General features: G+C 34.6%; 1 protein-coding gene across 5 annotated transcripts; it reads left to right on the top strand.

Moving 5' to 3' along the window:
* Positions 1-26965, top strand: ZNF711 (zinc finger protein 711). 5 transcript variants are annotated; one of them, XM_043569734.1, is made up of 11 exons: positions 1-208; positions 1956-2083; positions 2961-3223; positions 3591-3695; positions 10383-10937; positions 17093-17248; positions 18368-18505; positions 20546-20683; positions 21563-21610; positions 23639-23782; positions 24271-26965. In XM_043569734.1, exons 4-11 carry the CDS (start codon positions 3617-3619, stop codon positions 25446-25448), a joined length of 2436 nt encoding a protein of 811 aa, XP_043425669.1. In that variant the 5' UTR covers positions 1-208; positions 1956-2083; positions 2961-3223; positions 3591-3616; the 3' UTR covers positions 25449-26965. The 5 variants fall into 5 exon arrangements, with proteins under 5 accessions (XP_043425669.1, XP_043425668.1, XP_043425670.1 ...); XM_043569733.1 differs by having other exon boundaries at positions 2961-3218; XM_043569736.1 differs by lacking the exon at positions 20546-20683 and adding an exon at positions 21399-21476 and having other exon boundaries at positions 2-208; positions 2961-3218.

Here is a 26965-nt window from a genome sequence, read left to right on the forward strand (position 1 = left end):
CGTAATGCAACCTCAGCATGTCGGCGGCGTTAAAAAGAAGGACTAGGCGGCGCGCCTCCCAGACGCAGAGTAGCTTGTGATTGGCTCGGGCTACGGAACCTCGGAAACCCGAATGTGAGGACCTTACAGATCCACAGCTGGCGACCCCCGCAGAAATCCGGAGCGCGGTCACAATCCAACTGCGGCGGTGGAGGAGCAGTGGCAGCAGGTAAGGAGACTCCTGAAGAGAAAGTAGAGGGATTTGGGTCCGCTGCGCTCAGTGTCGCTCCTGTGAGAGGAGAGGCTCACACCCAGCCTGTAGTGTAGGGCGAGGGGAACAATGGAAGGGGCGTCTAGTCCCTAAGCTTTGCCTCCCTCTCGGTCTGACAGTTTTTCTCCTCAGCCACAGCTGGTGACTGGAGGAATTGAGGGAAGTGAGTGTTTTCCCCCTCAGGCAACCTCTCCTTCTCCTAGGCCAGAGCCCCTAAGGTCTAGAGCCGTCGTTGAGACCGTCGGTGGTTTAGGGTAACGGGAAAATGGCGGAAAACAAAACGGTGAATTGAAGAATGCGGCGTCCCCCTGGCATTTTCTCCCGGCGACCCCCCCCCCCATATTCCTTTCACTCTCGTCTCTCTTCCACCTCTCTGCCCCCCTCCCCCCCCCCCCCCCCCCCCGCTTATGGTAACCTTGGAATGCGCGAGTTATGGTGGCGTTTGCGAGGAGGTGGCACAGAATCGGGCATTTTAGGGAATAGGGAACAGCCAGAGCCTGGGGGGGGGGGGGGCGGGTGTGTGCGGCAGTTGTCGCCTCCGTTAAAACACCACCATTTTGGTTCCCAGCCGTCTCCCATGTAGCGGGGCAGAGAGAGCGGGAGGAGGATGAGGGGCTGGGCAGCACGGCGTGGGTAGCAGCGGTAGCGACCGCTGCACCAAGTGAGAGGAGGGAGGAGGGGAAAGGGTATTCTTGTCTCTTCGCCTCCTGCCTTTCCACGGAGAAGGTTCTCTTGTTTGACTTAAGATCCAGTCAGATGGGTAATATATAAGAGGGCACGTCTGTGCGTTCTGCTCGAAATGATTGGAACTTGGCATGGTCACGGGAAGGGAGACTTATGCGGGAAGCTGGTTGCGTCCAAAGCTGCAATACTGCTACTTGCCAGGGCTCCTTTGTTTCCTATCTGCAAATACTACTTTGGCATTCTCTTGCTCTGCTGCCTTAAGATTTCTCTTCTACCTCTCACCCTGTTTACATCATCAAGAAGCTAGGTCCTGAGTGAGCTGTTCGGAGGAGACAGATGAGAGTAAAATGTTTTTTGTTGTTGTTTGTTTTGTGATTTCTGCTCCCCGTACATTGATAGAAAGATGTTTACTTGAAGCGTACTTAGTGGTTAGCTCCATTCAATCAGGATGTAAGATACACTCTTGAGAATGTTGAGAAGCCCAGCTATCTATTGGCTATTGAATATTTAACACACTGCTGTACTCATACCTCATTTATTATTGATCTTATTTCAACGTCCTATATGGGAAAAGGTGCTCCAGTTTATTTATTGGGTATTCATACAGTACAATACTTACCACAGTAGTTACACTATGTGTTAAAATTTTTTACACTTCTTTGAGCACTAGTGCAGATTTTTCTCTATCGATTGGGCAAGGATAAAGCTTGCCCTTGGTTGGTTGTCTTTCACTTTACAAAATAAGGTATAGCTAGTGATTTTTTAAATGTGCTTTAGAGAAAGAAGATTTTGGTTTAATGAAGTGGTCGAATTTCAATTGTAATAATGTTGCTAATATCGTAGTAGGTAGTTATTTCTGTTGGAATCCCTCCGGATGCTTTTTAGATGAACAGATTTGAGCATTTGAGCCGTTCTTTACCTCACTCTGCACGTTAAAGTGTAAAGAAAATTCTTAAGTTGTGTAAGAGATTTGGTTGAAAATGTTTTAAAATGTCTAATTTTGAATGTATTTTTACAATAGGTAAAGAGAACGCTTTTCCAAAGAAAATAACATAGTTCAGAAGGAAAAATAACAAAAACAAATTGCTGCAGATTTTATTTTACAATATGTAAGAAAATCTACAATTTCTTCAAGACAGTCATATTAAGGTGATTAACAATTTAATGTTTTATCTTATTTAATAATTAAAATTAAGTGTTTAAAACATTTTAAGGCATTTGTAGTTCTATTAGTTATGTGATAAAACAATACTCCAAAGTTGATATAGTACACTGTTTTAAATGTTAAAATAAGTCCTTATGACATTTTGATATATCTCTGAACATATGGATAGTTTATCATGAACTCTCTTGCCTCTGATGACTTCATTTTGGAGACAGAAAACAATGTGATATTTGAAAAATACAGAAGAGTTTCTAAAAATTTGTAATTTTGTTCATACATAAAGTGATTTTGTCCAATCAATTGATACACAGAAATGACACCTACTACTGTAGGATTTTTATCTGCACCATTCAAATGTTATACTCTTCTGCCTCCTACAGAACTTTAAGGCAAGGAAAAAATCTTGGTAATCTCCTTATTTAAGGATAGATTAAGTTGCTTTACATGGCAGCTTTCTAAAACATTAATGATAATCTCATCTTTTGTGCAGTATAACCTAATTTATTAAACACTCCTAAATAAAAATGAGACAAATGTTTTATAAAATTGACAGATTACTTTGGTTGATATACTTAGAATCTTATGTTTGAATGGGAAATACACCTATGTAATTGTAAGAAATAATGTTTAGTGATAGCATCTGACTTTAGGTTCCATGCTGTCTGTGGATCCTAAATATAGGATACATCACTTGAAGTGAAATAGATTGAATCCTTGCTTTCAAAACTAACATGAAGCTAACATGACTTTATTAATCACTAAGGAAAAAAATCAGTTGTAGAATTACAAGTAAATGATATTCTGAAAGGAACAATTTGCTAAATGTTTATATGTGATTGATCTTATCTCTACCACATTTAGGAAGCAGTCATGTTTCCATGAGTCCTCAAAACTATGTGACAAGAGAATGTAGTAGAGTGAGGCCAGAAGTCCTTACTGGCTCAAAGAACTCCAGGGAAACTGGGATAGAACATTTTACATTATAAGTAGAACCCCGGGAACCAGAGGTGGAACACAAGTTTATCTGCAGAGCTCCGCTGCAGGGCTGATCTGGGTCTGGAAGAAATGGATGAGAGCCACTGGATGAAATTCACTAATACTAGACACCTGAGTCCTCTAGTAATGTATAAATATCCCAACTATTGTTTGTTGTCATCTTGTTCTTTTTCTTCTCTTATAACCTACATTTTAACTGGAATGTCAGTGCTACAGTTTTGTTCTTTTGCTTGCTTCTATCACTTCCCCTGTGGCTCCTCACCTATACTGTGTCTTATTATCCATTTGATTTATTTCCTTTCATTTAGCCCTTCTTTTACTTATGTTTTTCACATAAAGCATCTAATTGAGGTTTATGGTTTGTTTTCTTTTCTTTTGTAATGAGATTTGCATACCTGGTTCTGAGGCATACTTTCCATTGCATTTTTTTTTTCTCAGAACAACTGACTTTGGCCTAAACATATTTAAACTATTTTAAAACCATTTCTTTTACAGAGATTTGTGAATGAACTTTGCTAAGTATGGATTCAGGTGGTGGAAGTCTTGGATTGCACACATCAGACTGTAGAATGGCCCATACCATGATTATGCAGGATTTTGGTAAAGCATTTTCTTTGTTATATTTTTTTTTCTTTTTAAAATCAGAGCATATCAAATGTCAAAACTATGTTGAGGAAGGGGAGAATTTATGAAAAGTTGTTCTTTTGCTAGGAAAATCCATTTGTAGGGTTCATTTTCTTAAAGTAAAGCTATGTGTCAGTAGTCTGCTTAGAGTCGTTCTTAAAATTTTGTGGGAAGGTTGAGGTAAGGAAACTTGGAATATAGTAATAATATGGCATTGAAAATGAAAAAATTCAGCTTACATAATTAACCACATTAGTTCTCTAATATAGGGAATTTTAAATTGGTTTTCTAAAATACATTTTAAATTGCTTTTGTTAATAAAACTGGTAAAGGAACTACTTTAATCATTTCAAAGAAGTTATATGCTTATATTGTGATATAGGAAAGTCATGCATTAGGTGGTTAATTATATTCTGATGCAGTATCTTCAGAAAGTTGTTTCTAATAGCATTACATTTTTCTTTTTTTAAAAAAGAAAAGATTCTCTGCTTTTGTGGCCAGGTTTTTCAGTAGCCTCTTAACAGTAGTTATTTTCATGAAGATGTTAAGACTGTATAACAGTCAACAAAGAAACTGAATTTGGGTAGGGTCAGTCTGAATTTTAGAAGAGATTGAGGTATCTGAACTATTAGAGGCAAGGATAGAGTGGTAAGAATTGAGGAAAAGTGGAGTGAGAGTAGAAAAAACAAATAGTAAATTGGGATAAACAAAAAACACAAGGTATTGTGGAATTGTCAAAGAGGATATTAGGGATGGAGGATTACAACTAGTGATACTTTTCTCAATTAAGAAAATGTTACTACTGTTTTCACATTAATGTGGTTGAATATGTTATTTTCTCCCCTGTTGTAAAGCCCACAATGTTAAGAATCAGAAGAACTGGATTCTAGTCTTGGCTGTCCTATTAACTATCTGTGTAAACTTGGACAAATTACTTACTTCAGATTTGTGCGGGGATTGGACTAGATAACATTTAAGGTCTTCTCCAGTTCTGATTCCATGACACTTCTGTCTGATGAATAAAGATGTGGTGCACAGATCAAGATTGAATATGGTTGAGATCAAGATGACAATATAGTCAATTGATGAAGTAGAAAGCAATCATTGATTTATTCTGCTAAGTGAATCAGAAGTCAATTGTGTTGATTATGAATGACTTAGAAGTGATTTGGGTGTAAAAAGTACAGGAATAAATTCTACAAGAAGGACAAAGAATTCAAGAGTAAAGCTTTCACAACGAATGTTGTGAATTCTTTGCTTAGAGGTAGTTTTTTTAAAATACTGGAACACTTTAACTTCAGTATGTTAATAAGTTTTGGTTGAAATGTCACCTTTAATTTTTTGCCTTTTAAAAATAAGATATCTTATGAGGCACATGGGCAGCTCAGTCAGTTAAGCCTCTGACTTCAGCTCAAGTCATGATCTCACGGTCCGTGAGTTCAAGCCCCGCATGAGGCTCTGTGCTGACAGCTTGGAACCTGGAGCCTGGAACCCGCTTCAGATTCTGTCCCCCGCTCTCTCTGCTCCTCCCCCACTCTCACTCTGTCTCTCTCTCTCTCTCAAAAATAAATAAACCTTTAAAAATTTTAAAAATAAGATACCTTAGAAATGGAAAAAATACAGTATTGTCTCCATATGATACAAAATTTAACCCACCCTGTAGCATTTGGTGAACTTCCAGACCCCCCTCACTCCTGAAGAAGTTGCGTATTAGCAAGTAAAGCCTGATTCCTTTCAAAGATTGGGGAAAAAAAATGTCCATTTACTGCTGGTGAATATTTCCTTGATGCTCCTCTTACCTTCTTTTTCCTTGTTCTTCTTCAGTGTTTTAAGGTTTAATCAACCCCTTATTACATCTAATACTTTACTTCCTTTTAGTTGGTAGGGAAGTAGAACATGCATGTTGAAATACATTATGTACATCCTTTTTTTTTCTTATTGAGTTAATAATCCATATATCATACAGCCTACCCATTTTAAAGAATACAATTCAGTGGTTTTATTATACTCACAGAGTAGTACAAACATCACCACTACCTAATTTTAGAACATTTTGTCATTGAAGAAATAAAACCTAATACTCATTAGTGGTCACCCCCTACCCTGCTCCAGACCTAGGCAACCACTAATATTTCTATGGATTTACCTATTCCAGACATTTCACATAAATTGAATCATACCATATGTGGCCTTTTGTGTCTGGCTTCTTTCACTTAGCCTGGTTTTCAAGTTTCATCCATGTTGCAGCCTGTATCAGTTTCTCTTCAAATTGGGGCGCCTAGGTGGCTCAGTCGGTTAAGCGTCCAACGTTGGCTCAGGTCATGATCTTGCAGTTTGTGGGTTCGAGCCCCACATCAGGCTCTGTGCTGACAGCTCGGAGCCTGGAACCTGCTACGGATTCTGTGTCTCCCTCTCTCTCTGCCCCTCCCCTGCTTGTGCTCTCTCTCTCTCTCAAAAATGAATAAATGTAAAAAAAAATTAAATTTCTGTCAACATAGAAACTTAGATATTTGGAATCCCTAAAATTAATGATCTTTGTGAAACAGAGTTGGCATACACAAGTAGAGCTAGTCAAGTAAATATACTGTGTCAGAGGATCTCTAAATTCTATAATGTTCTTGGTCAGGATGGGCTGGCTATTATATAAGAACCTGAAACATTAATTCAGAAGCTTAGTAGGCCAGTTTCTTTTGAAGGATATTTGAGATTTTTAAATTTACAAAACGGTTTGTATAACTTTGCTTGTGTCTCGGTACAATGGTTCTCTTTGGAATCTGTTCCATTGAATTTAATAGTTAAGATTTTATTGATGCAAAAAGTATGTTGGTTGCTCAGTGATTTAAATAGCAAAACAGCCTTACATGTGGCCCAAGACAGACCCAACAAATACCAAATTTTATGCTATACCTCTGGTGAAGTTTCAGGTATTCATATTTAAATGAAATAACTTTAGTGAAATGGGAAATTCTTGAAATGATGACTTATTTCTTATTGTTATTTGGTTACCTCATTGATTTCACACTTTTTAAATGATGATTTCTTACCATTTATAATTTGTTACCTAGTGAGATACATTTTTAATACCATTTAATGCTGCTTACTAAATGCTTTAAAATTTAATTGAGTGACTTTGTGATAGATCTTTTTACTCTCTCTCTCAAACTGTTCCTTTAATAGTGACTCACTTGGTTAACCCTATAAATCTCTTAAAAACAGTATGTAGAGTAAATAAACTTTATTCTCCTCCTGTAGACAGGTAGAAAACAGCCAGTTTAGAGTTAAACAATAAGCTCAGTCCTCAGCTTGAACCTTGGGCAAGTTTATTTAACTTCTCTAAACCATAGTTCTTTCATATTTAAAAAGGAGATAGTAATACATCATACAGTTGTTCTGAGGCTTAAATAAGATAATATTTATAAAAATATTAGTAGGTTGCTTGATGCATAGTCAGGAAGCAATAAATACAGCTAGTGCGTAGTTAAATAAGTGACTTTGTTTAGAAGTTTAATGAGATCTAACTAAGCAGATGAGACGAAAACTAAGCAGATGAGCTTAACTAACCCCATGAGATCTAACTAAGCAGATGAGCTGATGAGAGGAAAAAGCAAAATTTAATAGGGGACATCTTGGATCTTGGTCTGAGTAATATGTCAGCACCCTGTGGGAAACTTGTCAATTCTTGGTCTAGGATCCTTGATATTATTATTTAGTTCAGTGTGAACAAGCATATTTGGATTTATTTTAATGCTTACATCTGGTTTATTTTGACCTGTAAGTTCCTACTAGAGTAGAGGCTAGAATCTTCCCAGTCAGGTTAATCTGAACCCAGGCCAGCATTTGGTGTTATTCTATCTTTCCATCATTCCCTAGTGTGTACTCTCAGGAACCAAACTAACCTCCAGAATTTTCCATATTTTAAGTCTGACTTGTGGAAGGATTTTATAAAATATTCATTTTATTGTTTATATACATAGAACTCCAATACTATGAATTTTATAGGCTTAACATTTAATTTTTCCTTGTTAAAAACCACATTTCTAGTCTGGTTGAATGTTCGATTTGAACCTCCACCAACTCCCCATGTCCAAAATGGCTGGTGGAGTAACCAGTGAATAGAAAGTACTTGTTTTATACATACTCCCTTTGCTTACCAGATTTTCAAGATTGAAGCTCTCTCCTTTTGGGGTAATATGGTGGTTTAGGTAAGAGTTTGAGAATATTGGGGCGCCTGGGTGGCGCAGTCGGTTAAGCGTCCGACTTCAGCCAGGTCACGATCTCGCGGTCCGTGAGTTCGAGCCCCGCGTCGGGCTCTGGGCTGATGGCTCGGAGCCTGGAGCCTGTTTCCGATTCTGTGTCTCCCTCTCTCTCTGCCCCTCCCCCGTTCATGCTCTGTCTCTCTCTGTCCCAAAAATAAATAAACGTTGAAAAAAAAAATTTTTAAAAAAAAGAGTTTGAGAATATTGAGGACAGTACAGAGGGGTAGAAAGGAAGATAATCCTGAAAGGTAGTTTTCCTTTCTCACTTTATCTTTTGATAGTGTACTGGTTTCCATATTAACTTGTTAACTAACTTCCATAATGAATTGGTTAATAATAGTGAACACTGTATAGCACTCTTTCAGGTATGACTTTATAGAAAGTGATCATTATGTGGAGAAGGCTTTGTATTAGATTATTTAATGTAGATAATTTTGTTATAACCTGGACTATAGACTCTATTAATTTGTTTCCTGTACACTTCAGTGAGGCAAAACTTAAGAGTTCTTCATGAAGTGATTTTATACTTTTATAATATTTGTAAAGAAGGTAGGAGTTGGTGCTCAAGAAAAACATTGTTTAGGGGTGCCTGGGTGGCGCAGTCGGTTAAGCGTCCGACTTCAGCCAGGTCACGATCTCCCAGACCAGGAGTTCGAGCCCCGCATCAGGCTCTGGGCTGATGGCTCAGAGCCTGGAGCCTGTTTCCAATTCTGTGTCTCCCTCTCTCTCTGCCCCTCCCCCATTCATGCTCTGTCTCTCTCCGAAAAATAAATAAACGTTGAAAAAAAATTAAAAAAAAAAAGAAAAACATTGTTTAAAGCTTTGTTCCTTTAGACTTACTGGTTTAGAACTTAGTGAAATTTAGAGTCCCTATGTATGAATTTTATCAAACCAAATCTTTGTCTACAGTGAGTTGGGTTTTCCCCCCCAAATCAGGTGTTAAAAGATGCTTTCCACTTTTGAATATAGTAATTCTTATAAGATAAAGAATTTTAGGGACTTTTATGCTTCTAATGCATATTTTATAATGTATTAAGCTTGCCATATTTTACAAACTTAATTTAACATTAGTACGCATTTATGTTTGTGTGTCCTTCTTATTTTGATTTTAATTTTGTTGAAATACTATACTTAAAAGAAGTAGAAAAAATAGTACATAGAGTCCCATGTAGCTTGTACTCCTCCTCTTGGAATGGTGACATCTTATATAACTGTACTACAGTATCAAAAGTAGGAAGTTAACATTGGTGCATTACTGTTAACTAGACTAAAGACCTTCTGAAGTTATCACCATTATTTTTACATATATTTGTGTAAGTGTATATAGTTCTGTGTAGTTTTACCCTATATATATAGATTTTTGTAAACACTACCACAATAAAGATCTAGAACTATTCCATTACCATATATATGCTATGCCAATATATTTACACACACCCTCACCTTTGGCAACTTTGAATCTGTTGTCTATCTCTATAATTTGTAATTTTGAGAATGTTACATTAATTATTCCATTTATACATTATATAGTATCATAATCTTTAGTAATTTGCTTTAATTTTCCGGAGATTCATTCAGGTGTTGAATGTATCAATAGTCTGTCACCTTTTTTTATTGCTGAGTAGTATTCCATGATAGAGATGTGCCAGAGTTGGTTTTACCAACCATTTATCTGCTGGAAGTACAATTGGATTGTTTTCTATTTTTTTGCAATTATGTGTAATAGCCACAATGACCTGTTATGAATTTTTATCTACAGTTTTTTGTGTAAACATATGTTTTAATATCTCTAGGGAAAATGCCCTAGAGTGTAAATGTTGGGTTTTATGGTAAATACATGTTCAGTTTTTTTAAGAAACTGCCATATATTTTCCAGAGTGGTTGCTACCATTTTACATTTCTGCCATCGATGTATGAGAGATCGTTTCTTTGTATCCTCACCAACCTGTGGTGTTATTGTTCATTTATGTTAGATGTTCTACTATCTCACTGTGGCTTTTACGTTTTACTTGAAAATAAAGTGCATTGTTTTTAAGCTCTTAATTTAGATTTTACTAACATTGTTTTCACCTACCTCCACCCCAATTCCTGGTTGGTGATGTTTTGTGTTTTTGTTTTTATTTTTGTTTTTATTTTTTTTACTTTTATGTAAGCTCTACACCCAATGTGGGGCTTGAACTCACAACCCCCAAGATGAAGAGTCACATGCTTTACCAACTGAGCCAGCCAGATGCGCCTGGTGATGGTTTTTATTGCATTTAAATTGTCAGTGATTTTTAAGATGATAGTTTGCATGGACTACTTCATATTTTGAAATGTTTTATGTCATCTGATATATTAAATATATTATAGTACTTTTAATTAATAAAATAACTTTACTTTTTTTTGATAATTGTTTGTATTATAGTGGCTGGAATGGCTGGTACTGCGCATATCGATGGAGACCATATTGTTGTTTCGGTTCCTGAGGCTGTATTAGTTTCTGATGTTGTCACAGATGATGGGATAACTCTTGATCATGGCCTTGCAGCTGAAGTTGTCCATGGGCCTGATATCATCACTGAGACTGATGTAGTAACAGAAGGGGTAATTGTTCCTGAAGCTGTACTTGAAGCTGATGTTGCTATTGAAGAAGATTTAGAAGAAGATGATAGTGATCATATCTTGACTTCTGAGCTAATTACAGAAACCGTTAGAGTACCTGAGCAGGTTTTTGTGGCTGACCTTGTTACTGGTCCTGATGGACACTTAGAACATGTGGTCCAAGATTGTGTTTCAGGAGTTGACTCTCCCACAATGGTATCAGAGGAGGTTCTTGTAACTAATTCAGATACAGAAACTGTGATTCAAGCAGCTGGTGGTGTTCCTGGTTCTTCAGTTACTATTAAAACCGAAGATGATGATGATGATGATGATGATGATGATGTCAAGAGCACTTCTGAAGACTACTTAATGATATCTTGTAAGTGAAACAAAAGTACATAATTACTTGGGAGATTTATTTATATATAACCTGGAAAGGTTTTCTGGGATGGGGGATCTAATCAATAAAAGACACGAGGATAATCATTTTGCAAAATATTTTTTACAAAGCTGTATTGTTGAGATGCTTTTTGAACTTGCTCATATTTTTAATTTACTCAATGAAAGTTCATACCACAATTAGGTAAATTAATGTAATTTATTAATACATTAGCACCAAAAGGAAGGTTCAACAAGAACATTAACTGATAAAATTTTTAATGGTAAATATGTATATTTCAAAATAGGAAGTTTATTTTATGCAACCACTGCTTGCTTTTTAATGTGGTAGGTACTGGAGTTGTCAGTTAAGTTTTGCTTAGGAATTTAAGTATAATATATCAAGGAATGTGTAATTAATTTTTTATCAAGTACTTGAAAAGGAAATCTTAAACTCAGATTGTATTCTGCAGTTCTCCCTGTGTTTGTTTTTTGTCTAAATATGCGTGTGTATATTCTGTGTGAAAAATGCCTTGATGTGTTTATTTCAGATTGTTTTATGATGTCTTTAAGACATTCTATCTGAAGGAGGAAGATAGAAATATCTTGTTCTCATTTTAAGTGGTGGGTTTGCCTGAACAGCAACAATAATAAAAATCTCATGATGAGTTATTGATGGAACTTGAGGAAGAAGTAGGTCTGTTCTTTATACAATTTGGAGGGATCATGTTGGAAGTAATAAAAATTAGATAAAGTTCACTTTTTCATGGTGGATTTTTCTTTTCTTTTTAAAATAAAAAAGGACTGATTGGGAAGTGCATCAACAAGTAGAGTAATGTGTATGTGTGCATGAAGTGGTGATATGTTATATGTATCAGTGAATTTAAAACTAAAAACAAATTAGATTTAATTTGTAAATATGATTCTGAAGTATAGCATGTTAACTTTTTCCCTCTACAACCACTTTTGGAGGTGAATATTTACATTGTTTTTAAGGGAATGATTTAAGTCACTAAAAGACTGTGCAAACTGTTATTACCTCTTTTTAAATTGATGTCCTTTACTAAAGCAATTCCATATTTATATCTTAACCTGATGTTTAAAAAAACCAACTATGGTTATGATTATATAAAATGGTGTGACAAAAGTTGGTAGCCTTTCTAGTACCAAAATAATATTGTGCCTTTAAAAGAGTACTTGTCAGTGTGCCTGGGTGGCTCAGTCAGTTGAGTGCCCAACTCTTGATTTCGGCTCAGGTCATGATCTCACAGTTCATAGGATCATGCCCCATGTTGGGCTCTGCACTCACAGCACAGAGCCTGCTTAGGATTCTCTCTCTCTCTCTCTCTCTCTCTCTGCCCCTCCCTTGCTCTCTCTCTCTCTCCAAATAAATAAACATTTTAAAAGAGAGTACTTGTCAAGTCAAACTCTGATATTAAAATAGTTTAAAATTTAGACATTATATGTTTTGTGAATTGTCATACCTTAACATGTCTTCTGTGATTTGATTCTGCAAAAGTTTTTTTTGAAAGAGTTTCTAGAATATTTTAGTTCACAGTATTTATTTTTATATTGCCCTATATGTCAAATGCAAAGGACTTCTGTCTTTCTACTCTAATAGGAGTAAACTGAAGATTATAAAGAACATTGTATTGCTCAAATACTGGGATTGCTGTGGGATCATTTTAGGGGAAATTTAGTCTGAGAATTAATTAACTCCTTAATCATTAGTAAGGACAACAACAACAAACGTAAGCAGTTTTTTTTTTTTTATTGTGGAACATGGAATATACAAAAATTAAATATTTTTTTATATCACCCATTTTCCTACCACCCAGTTCTTTGACCATTTTTATAATGATTATTTTACTCAAATTGGAACTAGTTGCTCTTCCTTACCATTTTCATTTGTTTTATTTTATTCTCTTTTGATTTAGTTTTTTCCCTTTTTTCCCTTCATCTCTTAATCTTCACTTCATTTTCTTTACCTCTTGGTTTCTCTTGGCCTTTGAATCTTATAGGAGTGAAGAGAATAAATTACCTTAAAGGCCTCAGTGTTAATTTAAAAAGTCCTCTTCTCTGTTTTTCTTTCCAAGATAGAGATTTTCAAAATGTTTAAGAGATAAAGTTGAGGACTTAAAACAGACATTTGTCTTATTTCTGAGTCCCTTAATATTCCTATAAGGAACTCTTACCATAGCTAAGTTTTAGAGGTAGGGAATTTGTTTTGTCTCATATCTGAGGTGCATCTGAGCTTTTTCCCCTTTTAAGCCAAACATCACAAATTGTTTGTCTTAACAGATGGGTAGGCTCTCCCACTTGTGCTAAGTAACTTGTAAAGTAATGTAGAGTAACTATATCTGTCTAAAATTATCCTAGGTGTGCTCTTTAAAAATAACTAATATCCTGGGGCGCCTGGGTGGCGCAGTCGGTTAAGCGTCCGACTTCAGCCAGGTCACGATCTCGCTCTCCGTGAGTTCGAGCCCCGTGTCAGGCTCTGGGCTGATGGCTCGGAGCCTGGAGCCTGTTTCCGATTCTGTGTCTCCCTCTCTCTCTGCCCCTCCCCCATTCATGCTCTGTCTCTCTCTGTCCCAAAAATAAATAAAAACGTGGAAAAAAAAATTAAAAAAAAATAACTAATATCCATAATATCTTTATAAAGGCTTCACTGGAAGAAGGAAGTTCCATTAAATAATGAACCAATATAATGCTTTCAAATTGTTTTTTACCTATAAAATCAGTTTATAGTAAAATCTTGGATTGCAAGTAACTTGTTTTGCAAGTGTTCTGCCAGGGGAGCAAACATTTCTAACAAATTTTAACTTGATAAACAAGCAATGTCTTGCAATATGAGTAGTACATGATGCTGAATGTCACATGATCACAACTGAGCCAGTGGTTCTTGAAATTCGCTTTGATATGTGATTACTTTGGATTGCAAGCATGCTTCTGGAATGAATTATGCTCCCAAACCAAGGTTTTATTGTATATTTCTTTTGGGAACATAATCTTGTAAAAAGCAAAATGTCTTGGTATAGTCATTATGGGAGATGTCATCAAACCTCACCAATTTCAAGGGTAAAAAAGAAAAGTTAACACCTTTGTGTTTTTTTTAACATAACAACTTTATTGAGATATGATTCACATGCCATAAAGTTCACCATTTAAGGTGTGCAGTGATTTTTAGTATATTCCACAGCATTGTATAAACATCACCACAATTTTACAATTTTTTCTTCACTCCAAAAAGAAACCCCATGCCCTTTAGCAGTCACCCCTCTGCTACATACCACTCCCCCTCCTCTGGCAACCACTAATCTAATTTCTGTCTGTATAGATTTACCTATTCTCAACATTTCATATAAAGGGAGTCATGTAATTTGTGGCCTTTTGTGTCTGGCTTCTTTCATTTAGCATAATCTTTCAAGGATCATTCATATTGTAGCATGTGTCAGTACTTCATTCCTTTTCATTACTAATATTTAATTATAAGGATAAACATTTTAGTTATCCATCAGTTGATAAACATATGGTGTTTCTATTTTTTGGTTATTATCAATAATGCTGCTATGTAGATTCATGTACAAGATTTTGTGCAGACATGCTTTCAGATCTCTTGGGTATACACTTGGGACTGGCACACCTTTGTAATCTAAATGTTAGTAACTTGTGTTTGTTTTAGTGCTGTGAGATACAGATTCTTTACATATTGCCTGATCTAATAATCTCTGTAGTACATCAATATACTCTATACTGATAATAACATATCCATAATATAATTTTGGTAGATGTAACATAAAAGGGGTGCAGTAAAAAACCTACTTAGCTTTTAAAATGAATGTTGTATTGAATTTTTAATCAAATTGTGCTATTGATTTCTATAAAGGAATATCAAACATTAGCAGACTTATCAACAATGCATCTTACTGTTTTATGTTACATTTAGCACCAGTAGAATTCTGTGATGTGGATAATATTACTTGCTATTACCGTCTGGAATGTCCTGTGGGTTAAGAAACAACACTGTGGGACTTGGATATTGCAAGCCTTAATTTGGGGTATTTTTAGTATTTGCATTAAGAGTCTTTGAGGATCCATTTCTAAAATCGCTTGATTGACCATTAAATCTTTGTTACCTTTGTACTTTCTGTAACAAAGAATACAGAATAAATCTTGGTGAAGTTGATGGTTTATCTCTTAAAACTGCATAGTAACATTTTAATAACTTTATAACCTTCTGTAATCTTAAAATACAAAATAAGTTTGGTTACTCAATACATTTCAAAGTTGCTCATTCTGAGGAATCTCAGTAGAAAATAATGGATGCGTTAAACCATGGATGACCTTAAGGTATAAATGGAATCAGGATAGCAACAGTTATTTCAATATTTAAAGCAAAAACTATGGTACAAAATTATTGAGAAGTGACCAAAAAATGTGTATTTCATTTCATGAGCTTTAATTTTGTGAATTATAGTTTTAATTCAATTTTGTTCCAGAAGTAGCTATGATCACTTTAAACCATTCAATGATAATAAAGCAGTATTTATCAAATGAGAGTATTTTCAGTATTTCATTTATTTACTATAAGTTATTCCAACTTAAGAAATTCATATTTTGGACACTTTTTGAGGTTTTGTATATCTTATGTCTTTATTTTCAAGAATGAGAAAACATTTTCTGAAATCTTAAATTGCCTCTTTTAATTTTTTTCTGTGATGTCATTGCTTTATTCAACATGTTTTAAAAGAGAAGCTATTATTAAATCGATAATATAAGATACTTCATCTTGTTTTTCTTTCATTTTAATCTGTCCCATTGTAAAAAAAAAAATTTCCAGGAAATGCAGTAATAGAATTAGGGGCTATGTTGGAATGAACATATTTAGTCAATTTATTTTGATTATTTAGGTCCTTTCTTTCATAGACAAACTCTTTGAACTCTTAAATAGTATGGAATAATTTATATTTAATCACAGAGTTGAAGTAGCTTTGCATTGTAAAAAGAATTTCTGAAATGTGTTTTCCACCATTTTGAAAGGCCAAAAGAATATTTTTGAATTTGCATGTATCAAATTTAAAATGGAGGTAAGGGAAATCTAGACTTCTACCTATTTAGATCTTCTTGAAATTCGTTTTTTAAGAATACTGAATTATTAATTTTTATGTCAGTTTATTCTTTTTTCAGTAGCTCTGGAATTGTTTAGATATAGTCAGAGGCTTTAGGATTTTATGTTTCATATATGATGCTATAATATACATAATAGGTAGAAGCAGATTTTCAATTAGATTATATTTCAGTTTTTATAGGTATAGCATTGAAATAAAAAATGGTAGTCATATAATATTTGAAGGAATATATTAATATTTATGATTAAAGAACAAAGTTTATTGATATGTACTTATCGCATAGTTTGTGCATAGTATTCATGTGAAAATAAATGTTATTCTTAAACACTGTAGAGAATAAAAATTTTATGTATACTTAAAATGTAAGTAATACTCTCAAATATTGTTGCTTTACCTTTCTATATGATTTTTAAGTCTAGCATATGTTTGTAAATATAGAAGTATACAAAATTTCTGGTTTGAAGTTGTCTTCCATTGACTCAACAGAAATTAAGAGTATTAAGATATTGTTTTTATAATTTCTGAAAAGGCCTTTTTATAAAATCATTCAGGTGATGTTTACTCTTTTCTCAATTCTAAATTTCATATGCTGATTGGTTTTAAAAATACTGCTATTTAGTTTGGGAGTTGTTTATGTGAGCTTATTTTATGAGTACTATGTATTTTTATGTTCTGATTTTTTCTGTTATTAATTTTGGTGTTAGGATTTAACTTAAAATGTTGAATGTAATGGAAGATTATTTAATTGTTTCCAAAACCATCTTAATTAAGGCTCTGTGGTTATTAAGTATTTCATATATATAAATTAAAATCTCTGAATAAATTTTTTCTGTAGTTACAATTGTGTAGTATATCTGATGTTGTATATTGTTTTTTCATGAAACAAAGCACTTTCAGTAGTTGCATAATAGGTCATAAAGTGAATACAGTGGATAGGTGATCAACACATTTCATGTTGCTCTTATGACATCCACTAAATGTCAGTTATACTTTTTGTCTAAAATAGTTTCTTCTTTATATTTTACAGTGGATGATGTTGGGGAAAAATTAGAGCATATGGGGAACACACCATTAAAAATTGGCAGTGATGGTTCACAGGAAGATGTTAAAGAAGATGGATTTGGTTCAGAAGTAATAAAAGTGTATATATTTAAAGCTGAGGCTGAAGATGATGTTGAAATAGGTACAAAGACTAATTTTAATTTATTGCTATAATAGTTATGAATGAAAACTTATTCTTTTCTGGTGACTGTCTTTTAAAGTGAAGATTTTTAAATTTTTATTTATTTTTTTTAATTTTTGAGAGAGAGGCACAGAGTGCAAGCAAGGGAGGAGCAGAGAGAGGGTGACAGAATCTGAAGCAGGCTCCAGGCTCTGAGCTGTCAGCACAGAACCCAATGCGGGGCTTGAACTCACTAACTGCGAGATCATGAGCTGAGCCAAAGTCAGACATCTAACTGACTGAGCCACCCAGGCGCCCCATAAACTGCAGATTTTTTTAATGTTTATTTATTTTTGAGAGAGATAGATGGAGCACAAGAGGGGAAGGGGCAGAGAGAGAGGGAGACACAGAATCCAAAACAGGCTCCAGGGTCTGAGCTGTCAACACAGAGCCCGGAGCTCGAACCCATGAGCTGTGAAATCATGATCTGAGGCAAAGTCGGATGCTTAACGACTGAGCCACCCCAGCACCCCAGTGCAGATTTTTATAGACTTCTTTGGGGATGGAATATTAAAAAATTGTATGTGAATAAGCAGGAATGCAGAATATATCATTCTTGGATTCTTTCAACATAAGTAGAATGTTATGGTTGGGATTATCAAAACAAATGAGTGGAGAGGCTTTGATTTAGAGTAGGAAGTTATAATGAGTATTTAAGGGCAGGCTTAGAGGCAGGCTGCTTGGATTTTAATCCTAGTTCTGCCATTTAGCTGAGTGGTTATTGGTGAGTTACTTAACCTTTTTCTGCCTTAGTTTCCTCATCCATGAAATGGCCATGATGATAGTAACTACCTCATAGGGCTATTGTGAAGACTAAATGGGTAAAATACATATTAAAGACTTCTATAGTGCTTTGCATATAAATGTGATGTAAATGTTAACATTTGTTGTTATTTCTCAGTGGTTACTGAAAATTCAGAGTGTATTTTATAAGAAAATTCTCTTGACACTTAGACATTATATTGGAATATTTTGGGGAATATTTTTCCAAAGGAAAATATTTCTTATATATCTTCCTTATTGACTTAGGGAATTATTTCGTGATATTTCTTTATATTGATATGTGATTTAATTTTTAAGGTGGAACAGAAATTGTCACAGAGAGTGAGTACACCAATGGACATTCTGTAGCTGGAGTGCTTGACCAGAGTCGAATGCAGCGGGAGAAGATGGTTTACATGGCAGTTAAAGATTCTTCTCAAGAAGAAGATGATATTAGTAAGAAAAAGGGGCACTGTAGTGACTTATCAGTAGCCATCATGCATTCTTTAAAAAAAAATAAGCAATCTCAGAGATACAAGCACTATATAGGAGCAAAGTTCAATAAAATAAGTCAGACCTTTGCTGTAATTAATTTAAAAGAAAACAGTCCTTTTGACCATTCATGCATACATGTATTATTCAAATCAGCAAACATGAAATACTATGTCTCAGATACTAGGGATACAGAGATACACAACATAGGGTTCCTGACTTCATTAGAGCCCACAAATACATAGGTAATTATTGGGCATCTATTTTGTCTGTGTTACTGGATATGTTGCATAAATATTTAATACAACTCGTCTCCGAGGTAGGTGGTATTATCTTTGTTTTATGGGAGGAAAAAAGTGCTCAGGGAACTTAAGTAATTGCCCAAGATCATTGTAATATTAAGGGAGGAATGTACAATTTCAACTCTTAGCTATCTAACTCTACTGCCAGTGTTCTTTCCACATGGCAGTGAACACCATTGGCCTCTCTGGATTTAGCAGTGGAAAGGCTAACTGGTTGTTCTCCTTCTGTCACTGAAGGATTAGATGAGTAAGTATTCTCCCAAGTAAGTTAAGCTCCCAGGATCTTTACTTATTATGCCTTTGATGGTCTCCAAGTAGTTGCTGCTTAAGGTTTCTTGGGGCTGAGTACCATACGGTGAAAATAACTCCTCAGATTTCCTTTCCTGCCATGCTGCCCATTTCCTTATGAGGGCATGTTACACTCTCACCTCAGTGTAGGAATGCAGCCCTTCACTATGGCTTTTTCTGTCTTCTTTCCATGCTGAGACAAAACTATTTTGTTTTGCCCTGGAAGGGCAAAAGCCTCCACTTGAGTGCATTACCTAGATAATACTCAGCTTTTCCTAGACTGTGCTCTGACCTCCACGCCTCAGATTTCCTTCCTTAGAAGCCATGGGAAGCTGAATTCCAATCCCAAACATGAATAATACACCACAGTTGATAATCTAAAAACAAGTAAGTCTAGAGGATTTGATTGGAGAGGAAAAGTGTTAAATGAAGTAATTTCTATTTGGTCTTTAAATTCTTTATTATTATTTTTTACTCATTGGTCAGCAAAGGGGCACAATAAAAGTTGGGAGACTGAAGCTTAAGTTAACTGATGCCAGAATTCCTTGTCTAAGTGGAAAGCTTAGACCAGTGTCTCTTTCTCGTTAATTGAAAGAAGGGAAACTTGGGAGAAAAGGGACACTTTTTTCTCACATTTTTTCCACATTGCTTCCATAGTGAATAGAAGCTCCCAGTATGTGAATCAAAGGAAAAGCATAAATTCAAAGCCAATTTTTTACCTAACAGCTTAAATCGAAATGATTATGTCACATAAAATATACTAAATGACTCTCTAGGTTTATATTTTTTTACTCCGATACTATATTTTTAAAAAGTGAGTCTCACTTAATGCTTCTTTTCTCAGTAGAGTCTCTGAAAATCCTGCCTGTTAAAGGATGTCCACATATACATGAAGACCACTTTATATATACATTATGTTTTATATATACATATATATGACTTTGATTATTTTTATTTAAATTTTTTTCAATTACTAGTATTTTTGACTACTTTTCAATGCGTGTACAGAACTGCATTTAAGTTATAGTATATGGGGTAGTAAGGATCACTTTCTAGTATTGATTCTATGGGAAATGCTTTCTGAGTTCTAAAGATCAGTCAAGCACAATTATGGACTGCAGCATTTTTTACAACTTTGTAATGCCCAGTGGACTATAAAATTAGTCAATATATTCCAAGCGCAAATGTTTTACATAATCTAAAAGTCATTTTCATAGGATAGGTTCTAAGAGGAGAATAAGAGTTTTAATAAATGATTGTCTCCTAGAGGCACTCGTCTCCAAAGTGCCTAATGTAATTTTAAAATTAACAAAATTGAAATCTTGACAGTTGGAAAATTTTAATTGTTTGGAATTTTTTTACCCATTTATTAAATATTTGGGGTTATAAACAAGCAATTATTTCTAAAATTTAGGTTGCGCTGAAATAGCAGATGAAGTTTACATGGAAGTCATTGTAGGGGAAGAGGAAGGAACTTCTCTCCCTGAGACTCAGCTTGAGGACTCTGATGTTAATAAAACAATTGTCCCTGTTGTCTGGGCTGCGGCATATGGTAGGACACTGGCATTTTTTCACCTGCTAAGTACATAACATATCTATTTGATCAGCCTTTAGGTCATTAAATATGCTGTGCTAATGGCCCTCATGAGTTGACTAATATAAAATGTTTTGCTGTGGACTGATTAATCTCTAGTTACATACGTGATTTTCCTACCATATATCTTGTGTTATTTAAAATGAGCCTTGCTTAATGCATTATTGTTTTTCAGTAGGCTTTATTCAAAATCCTACCTGTATAAGTGAGTGTCATAAAAAGTTTTATTTTTCTAAAATAGGAATATCCTTTGAAAATTGATCCTTCCCCTTTTTCAAAAACTTATTTCATGTATTAACACCACAAATAAGATTTGGGGGGTTTGAAAAGAAACAGGAAACCAGGTGTGCTCTTCTAGAAAGTATCTAATGGAAGGTAAATTGATCTAATGGAAGGTAAATTTATCAGGTTTTTTTTTTCTTTCTATGTAACCTCATTCCTACTTAATTTACAAGAAGGTCCAGGTATACTCTTTATTTTGAAAAGTTTTGGTGTTCAAATGCATTATCTTATCTCAGTTTTTCCAAAGGTTCATTCATTCAACAGTCATTTATTGAACATCTTCAATTTTGAGTGTATTCTGCAGAAATATATACTCAATTTTTATTTTAAAAATAAGATTGTTCTAGATTTTAACAGTTCCAAGGATGCTAACAGTAGCCCTTATTTTCAGTGCGTGAAATTATATCTAATCTATGGGAGTGGAAGAACTCAACAACAAAAAAGTTTAATCCAAGGAACAATGGTCAAAGTAAGAGTTTTGTAGATTAAGATGTGATCCACTAGTAATCATTATACTCAGCATATCAGTTTTTAATTAGCCTTTTTTTTTTTTAGGAGATGAAAGAAGAGTTTCCCGGAGGTATGAAGATTGTCAAGCATCAGGTAAGAGAGCATTATATGCGACATGTAAGTTAAATAGCCAGTTTTATATAGTGTTTGGAAAATAACCAGTTACTGGTTTGTGTGTATGGAGACATAGGTTAGACTCTTACTTGCCTGGTCATATCTTATCTAGTTAGTTACATAAGAGTTTTCCTCTTTGGGGAATTGATTAATTTAGGTACAAACATAATGCATGTTATTCTGAAAGTGCAGTTCATTTTAGCTTTATCTCATGATACAGATGTTGGGCAACTTACAATATGAATCATAAAAGGCTACTATGGAGAAAATTATAAAATAGAAATTATTTTATTTTATTTGTTTTTTTAAATGTAATGGTGTTTTTTTATTTATTTAAATTTTTTAAAATTTTATTTAAATCCAAGTTAGTTACCATATAATGTAATAACGATTTCAGGAGTAGAATTTAATGATTCATCACTTACATAAAACTCCCAGTGTTCATCCCAACAAATGCCCTCCTTAATGCCCATTACCCATTTAGCCCATCTTCCCACCCAACAGGCCTCTAGCAACACTCAGTTTGTTCTCTGTATTAAAGTCTCTTTTTACCTCCCTCTCTCTTTTTATCTTATTTTTTTCCTTTCCCCTTTGTCCACCTGTTTTGTTTCTTAAATACACATATGAGTGAAATCACATGATATTTATCTTTCTCTGATTTTACTTAGCATAATACATTCGAATTCCATCCATGTTGTTGCAAATGGCAAGATTTCATCCTCTTTGATTGCTGCTGGGTAATATTCCATTGTATATATATACCACATCTTCTTTATCCATTCATCACTCAGTGGATATTTGGGCTCTTTTCATAATTTGGCTATTGTTGGTAGTGCTGCTATAAACATTGGGGTACATGAGCCCCTTCAAATAAGCATTTTTGTATCCTTTGGATACATACCTAGTAGTGCAATTGCTGGGTCATGGGTTAGTTCTATTTTTACTTTTTTGAGGAACCTCCATACTGTTTTTCAGAATGGTTGCACCAGTTTGCATTCTCACTAAAGTGTTCCCATATCTCCGCTTCCTGGCCAACATCTGTTGTTTCCTGTGTTGTTAGTTTTAGCCATTCTGACAAGTGTGAGGTGATACCTCATTGTGGTTTTGATTTGTGTTTCCCTAATGATAAATGATGTTGAGCATCTTTTCATGTGTCTGTTAGCCATCTGGATGTCTTCTTTGGAAAAGTGTGTTCATGTCTTTTGCCCATTTCTTCACTGGATTGTTTTTTGGGTGTCGAGTTTGATAGGTTATTTATAGATTTTGGATACTAACCCTTTTTCCGATATGTCATTTGCAAATATTTTCTCCCATTCCGTCAGTTGCCTTTTTGTTTTGTTGATTGTTTCCTTTGCTGTGCAGAAGCTTCTTATCTTGATGAGGTCCCAATAGTTGATTTTTGCTTCTGTTTGTTTCCCTTGCCTCCAGAGACATGTCTAGTAAAAAGTTGCTGCAGCCAAGGTTAAAATAGAAATTATTTTAAAGTAAAAATTCTCCTTGATACCAGTTGCTTGTTAATGTCTTCTTTGGGGCAGAACTATTTTCTTTTTTTAAGTTTTTTTTTGTTTATTCGTTCATTTTCAGAGAGGGAGAGGGTTGGGGGGCGGACAGGGTGAGAAAATTCCAAATAGGTTCTGCGTTGTCAGCGCAGAGCCTGACATCATCGGCCTTCATTGGTGAGAAATTGATCTGATGCCAATATTTTGTTTGGGTCATAAAATTCATTGTCTCATGTTACATTCACCTTATTAGTTTATTCCGTTAGGATGAATAAATTGAGATAGTTTAAAGTTAATTTCACGTGATATTTAAAGTGTTTTTAGTTGTGTGTGTGTGTGTGTGTGTGTGTGTGTGTGTGTAAGGGTATAAAAGAAAGAATATGGGTATACTTTGTGAATTTAGTACCGCAATGGTAACTTAATGCCATGTCATCTCTAGTAATTCATCTATCCAAAACCAAAAAGTATAAATATTATGTAATTTAATAGTGTATCATTTTTTTTTCAGGAAATACTTTGGACTCAACATTAGAAAGCAGAAGTAGTACAGCAGCACAGTACCTTCAAATTTGTGATAGCATTAATACAAATAAAGTACTTAAACAAAAAGCCAAGAAGAGGAGAAGGGGAGAAACCAGGCAGTGGCAAACAGGTAAAAATACTAATACTTTATGAATATTATAATGATTTGAAACGTGGAAACATTTTTTGGTAAACAAAGGAAAAGAAGTCCATTGTTACAGAGTAGTCCTATTCCAAATACCTGTTTGCGTTTGATTTAAATAGTTGGTTTTTTTTTAAGTGCTTGACATTTAGTAAAACTATGCTTGTATGCTCTTTACCCAGATGTTGTTTTCAAAGAGAATTTTCAGGTTGGTTTCACAGAGGTTGCCTATTTCTGGTTTACAAAATGTATATAACATTTTGACAGGTGAATGGTCTATACTATGGTGATGCTCATTACTTTTTAATGAGGTATTTTATCACAAATCACTTTTAATGTGCATTTTATTCTACAGGATTTTATTCTACTAGTATAGTTCTCACATTGTGAATGTCAGCTAATTTTGGCACCTTTGTTGTAAAACCCTTTAAAACAATCTGGCCAACTGTCATAACTTCCTTTTTTTTTTTATCTAGCTGTTATAATAGGCCCTGATGGACAGCCCCTGACAGTATACCCTTGCCATATTTGCACAAAAAAGTTTAAATCCAGGGGATTCTTGAAAAGACACATGAAGAATCATCCTGATCATTTGATGAGAAAAAAATACCAGTGTACAGATTGTGACTTCACAACTAACAAGAAAGTGAGTTTCCATAACCACTTGGAAAGCCATAAGCTTATAAACAAAGTTGACAAAACCCATGAATTTACAGAATACACACGAAGATACAGAGAGGCTAGTCCACTGAGTTCAAATAAACTTATATTAAGAGACAAGGAGCCGAAGATGCACAAGTGCAAATACTGTGACTATGAAACTGCAGAACAAGGACTGTTAAACAGACATTTACTGGCTGTTCATAGCAAAAATTTTCCTCATGTTTGTGTTGAGTGTGGTAAGGGCTTTCGACATCCTTCTGAACTCAAGAAACACATGAGAACCCATACTGGTGAGAAGCCATATCAGTGTCAGTATTGTGTCTTCAGGTGTGCAGATCAGTCAAATCTGAAAACTCACATTAAGTCTAAACATGGTAACAATTTGCCATATAAATGTGAGCATTGTCCTCAAGCATTTGGTGATGAGAGGGAGCTTCAACGCCATCTGGATTTGTTTCAAGGACATAAGACACACCAGTGTCCTCATTGTGACCATAAGAGCACCAACTCAAGTGACCTTAAGCGGCACATCATATCTGTCCATACTAAGGATTTTCCTCACAAATGTGAGGTCTGCGAAAAAGGTTTCCATCGTCCTTCTGAGCTCAAAAAGCATAGTGATATCCATAAGGGTAGGAAGATTCATCAGTGTAGGCACTGTGACTTTAAAACATCAGATCCATTTATTCTTAGTGGTCATATTCTTTCAGTTCATACTAAGGATCAGTCATTGAAGTGTAAAAGGTGCAAGAGAGGGTTCAGGCAACAAAATGAACTCAAAAAACATATGAAGACCCACACTGGAAGGAAGATTTACCAATGTGAGTATTGTGAATACAGCACTACAGATGCATCGGGCTTTAAACGACATGTGATATCAATACATACAAAAGACTATCCACACAGGTGTGAATTCTGCAAGAAGGGATTCCGAAGACCATCAGAAAAAAATCAGCATATTATGAGGCACCACAAGGAGGCTCTTATGTAATAAGATCAATATAAAGAAAGAAGCTATTTAGAAAATATGATACACTACATGGGATGAAAATTTCATGAACTGTTTCATCTAGTTCCAAAGCTTGATAGTAAATCATAACTTTACATTCTTTGTATTAGAGATCTTGAAATATTTGAAATGACAGGGGATCTTATACCCCTTTGAAAATTACTTAAAGAATTTAAGAAGCACCATAGAATGGTTGCAGAAAAACTCTTAAGTGTCTATTTAATAGTGTTATATGCATAAACTACAGAAGGGAAGAGCAAAGACAATGACTTTATTGGCTGATCATACTAGAGATCAATACTTCTGAATAGATCATACATAATTGAGTTTAACAATGCTTTGCTATGGCAAGCAAGCCTCACTTTTATGTGATTTTAGAAATGAAGTGGGGAAATAAAATTTAGTCATGCATCAGTCACTTAGTCATTGGGCCTTTTTTATGGTACCTGAAAATTGAATTCCAGAAATGGCAAAAGTTTTATGTATCCATTAAAAGAAATTCCACTGGAAAACAGCTTATATTAATTCAGTACTATTAAAAAGAATTTCAGAGCTGCTAAGATTTTATCACAGGATAGGATGTTTAAAATATAGCATTCTTTCCTGAAGTGTAAAGTGAAGTTTAGGATTACAGTTCTCTTTTTTCTGATGTTCGGGTTGATTTTTCAGTATGGCATATATGACAAAAGTATGTTTGAGTCAAATGTGGCTTTCTAAAACAGATGCAACAGTAGTGTTGCAAATAAAGTTAGCACTATATTTCTTAATGATCTAAAGTTTAAACTGGGAGAACAGTTTTCTTAAATACTATGTTTAGAAGTTTCTTTTTAGGGCAGTCTTAGCAAGTATGATTGTTCTATTTGTACTTGCTCTAATGTTTAAAGGTGCAATTTTATGCCATTATTGGAAATTTTGATTTTTTAAAATCTATATACCATATTATTAACATGAATTTTCAATATGATGCAATATATATGCAGTATTTAACAAAACACTAAGCTGCCAGTAGAGTTTGGAGGTGGATATTCAGTTTACAGTGTATAAATTTAAAATATGCATCCCTTTAACAATGCTTTGTGTTAGCATGCTGCAAATCAAAATGGCGCTTAATATAAAAAGCTGGTTTAGGGAAATTTAATGAAACTCCTGTTCATAAATGTAATGCATATGATGTGTACTTTTAAGTTATAGTTGCTTCATGTTTCCACTCAGCTGTTCAACATAACTAAAATGTAATTTTACTTTATGCTATATTGTGACTTTGTGTTTTAAATAATGTTCACCTTTCTGTTTTTGCACCAGATAAGGATCTGTTCCTTGAGAATAAATTTTTTATCTTTCTTAACTTCAGAATATTAAATTTGGAAAATCTAAAATAGTGTGTTATGTGGCTGTAAATGATGTACACGCTGTAAAATAAGATTGTCATTGTTATGTGGGATTATTATTTCTAAATGTTACTCATTGAAATGAGCATACAATAAAAAGCATTTATTGCA

This window comes from Prionailurus bengalensis, chromosome X (assembly GCF_016509475.1).
Source record: "Prionailurus bengalensis isolate Pbe53 chromosome X, Fcat_Pben_1.1_paternal_pri, whole genome shotgun sequence".
NCBI classification, from domain to species: domain Eukaryota; kingdom Metazoa; phylum Chordata; class Mammalia; order Carnivora; family Felidae; genus Prionailurus; species Prionailurus bengalensis.

Excerpts from the sequence above, each read along its gene's own strand:
- ZNF711 (XM_043569734.1), top strand. The coding sequence starts at position 3,617 with ATGGATTCAGGTGGTGGAAGTCTTGGATTGCACACATCAGACTGTAGA. Across the intron at positions 17,249-18,367 it reads TGAAGATGATGTTGAAATAG|GTGGAACAGAAATTGTCACA; the intron begins GTACAAAGACTA and ends TTAATTTTTAAG. Across the intron at positions 21,611-23,638 it reads TGAAGATTGTCAAGCATCAG|GAAATACTTTGGACTCAACA; the intron begins GTAAGAGAGCAT and ends TTTTTTTTTCAG.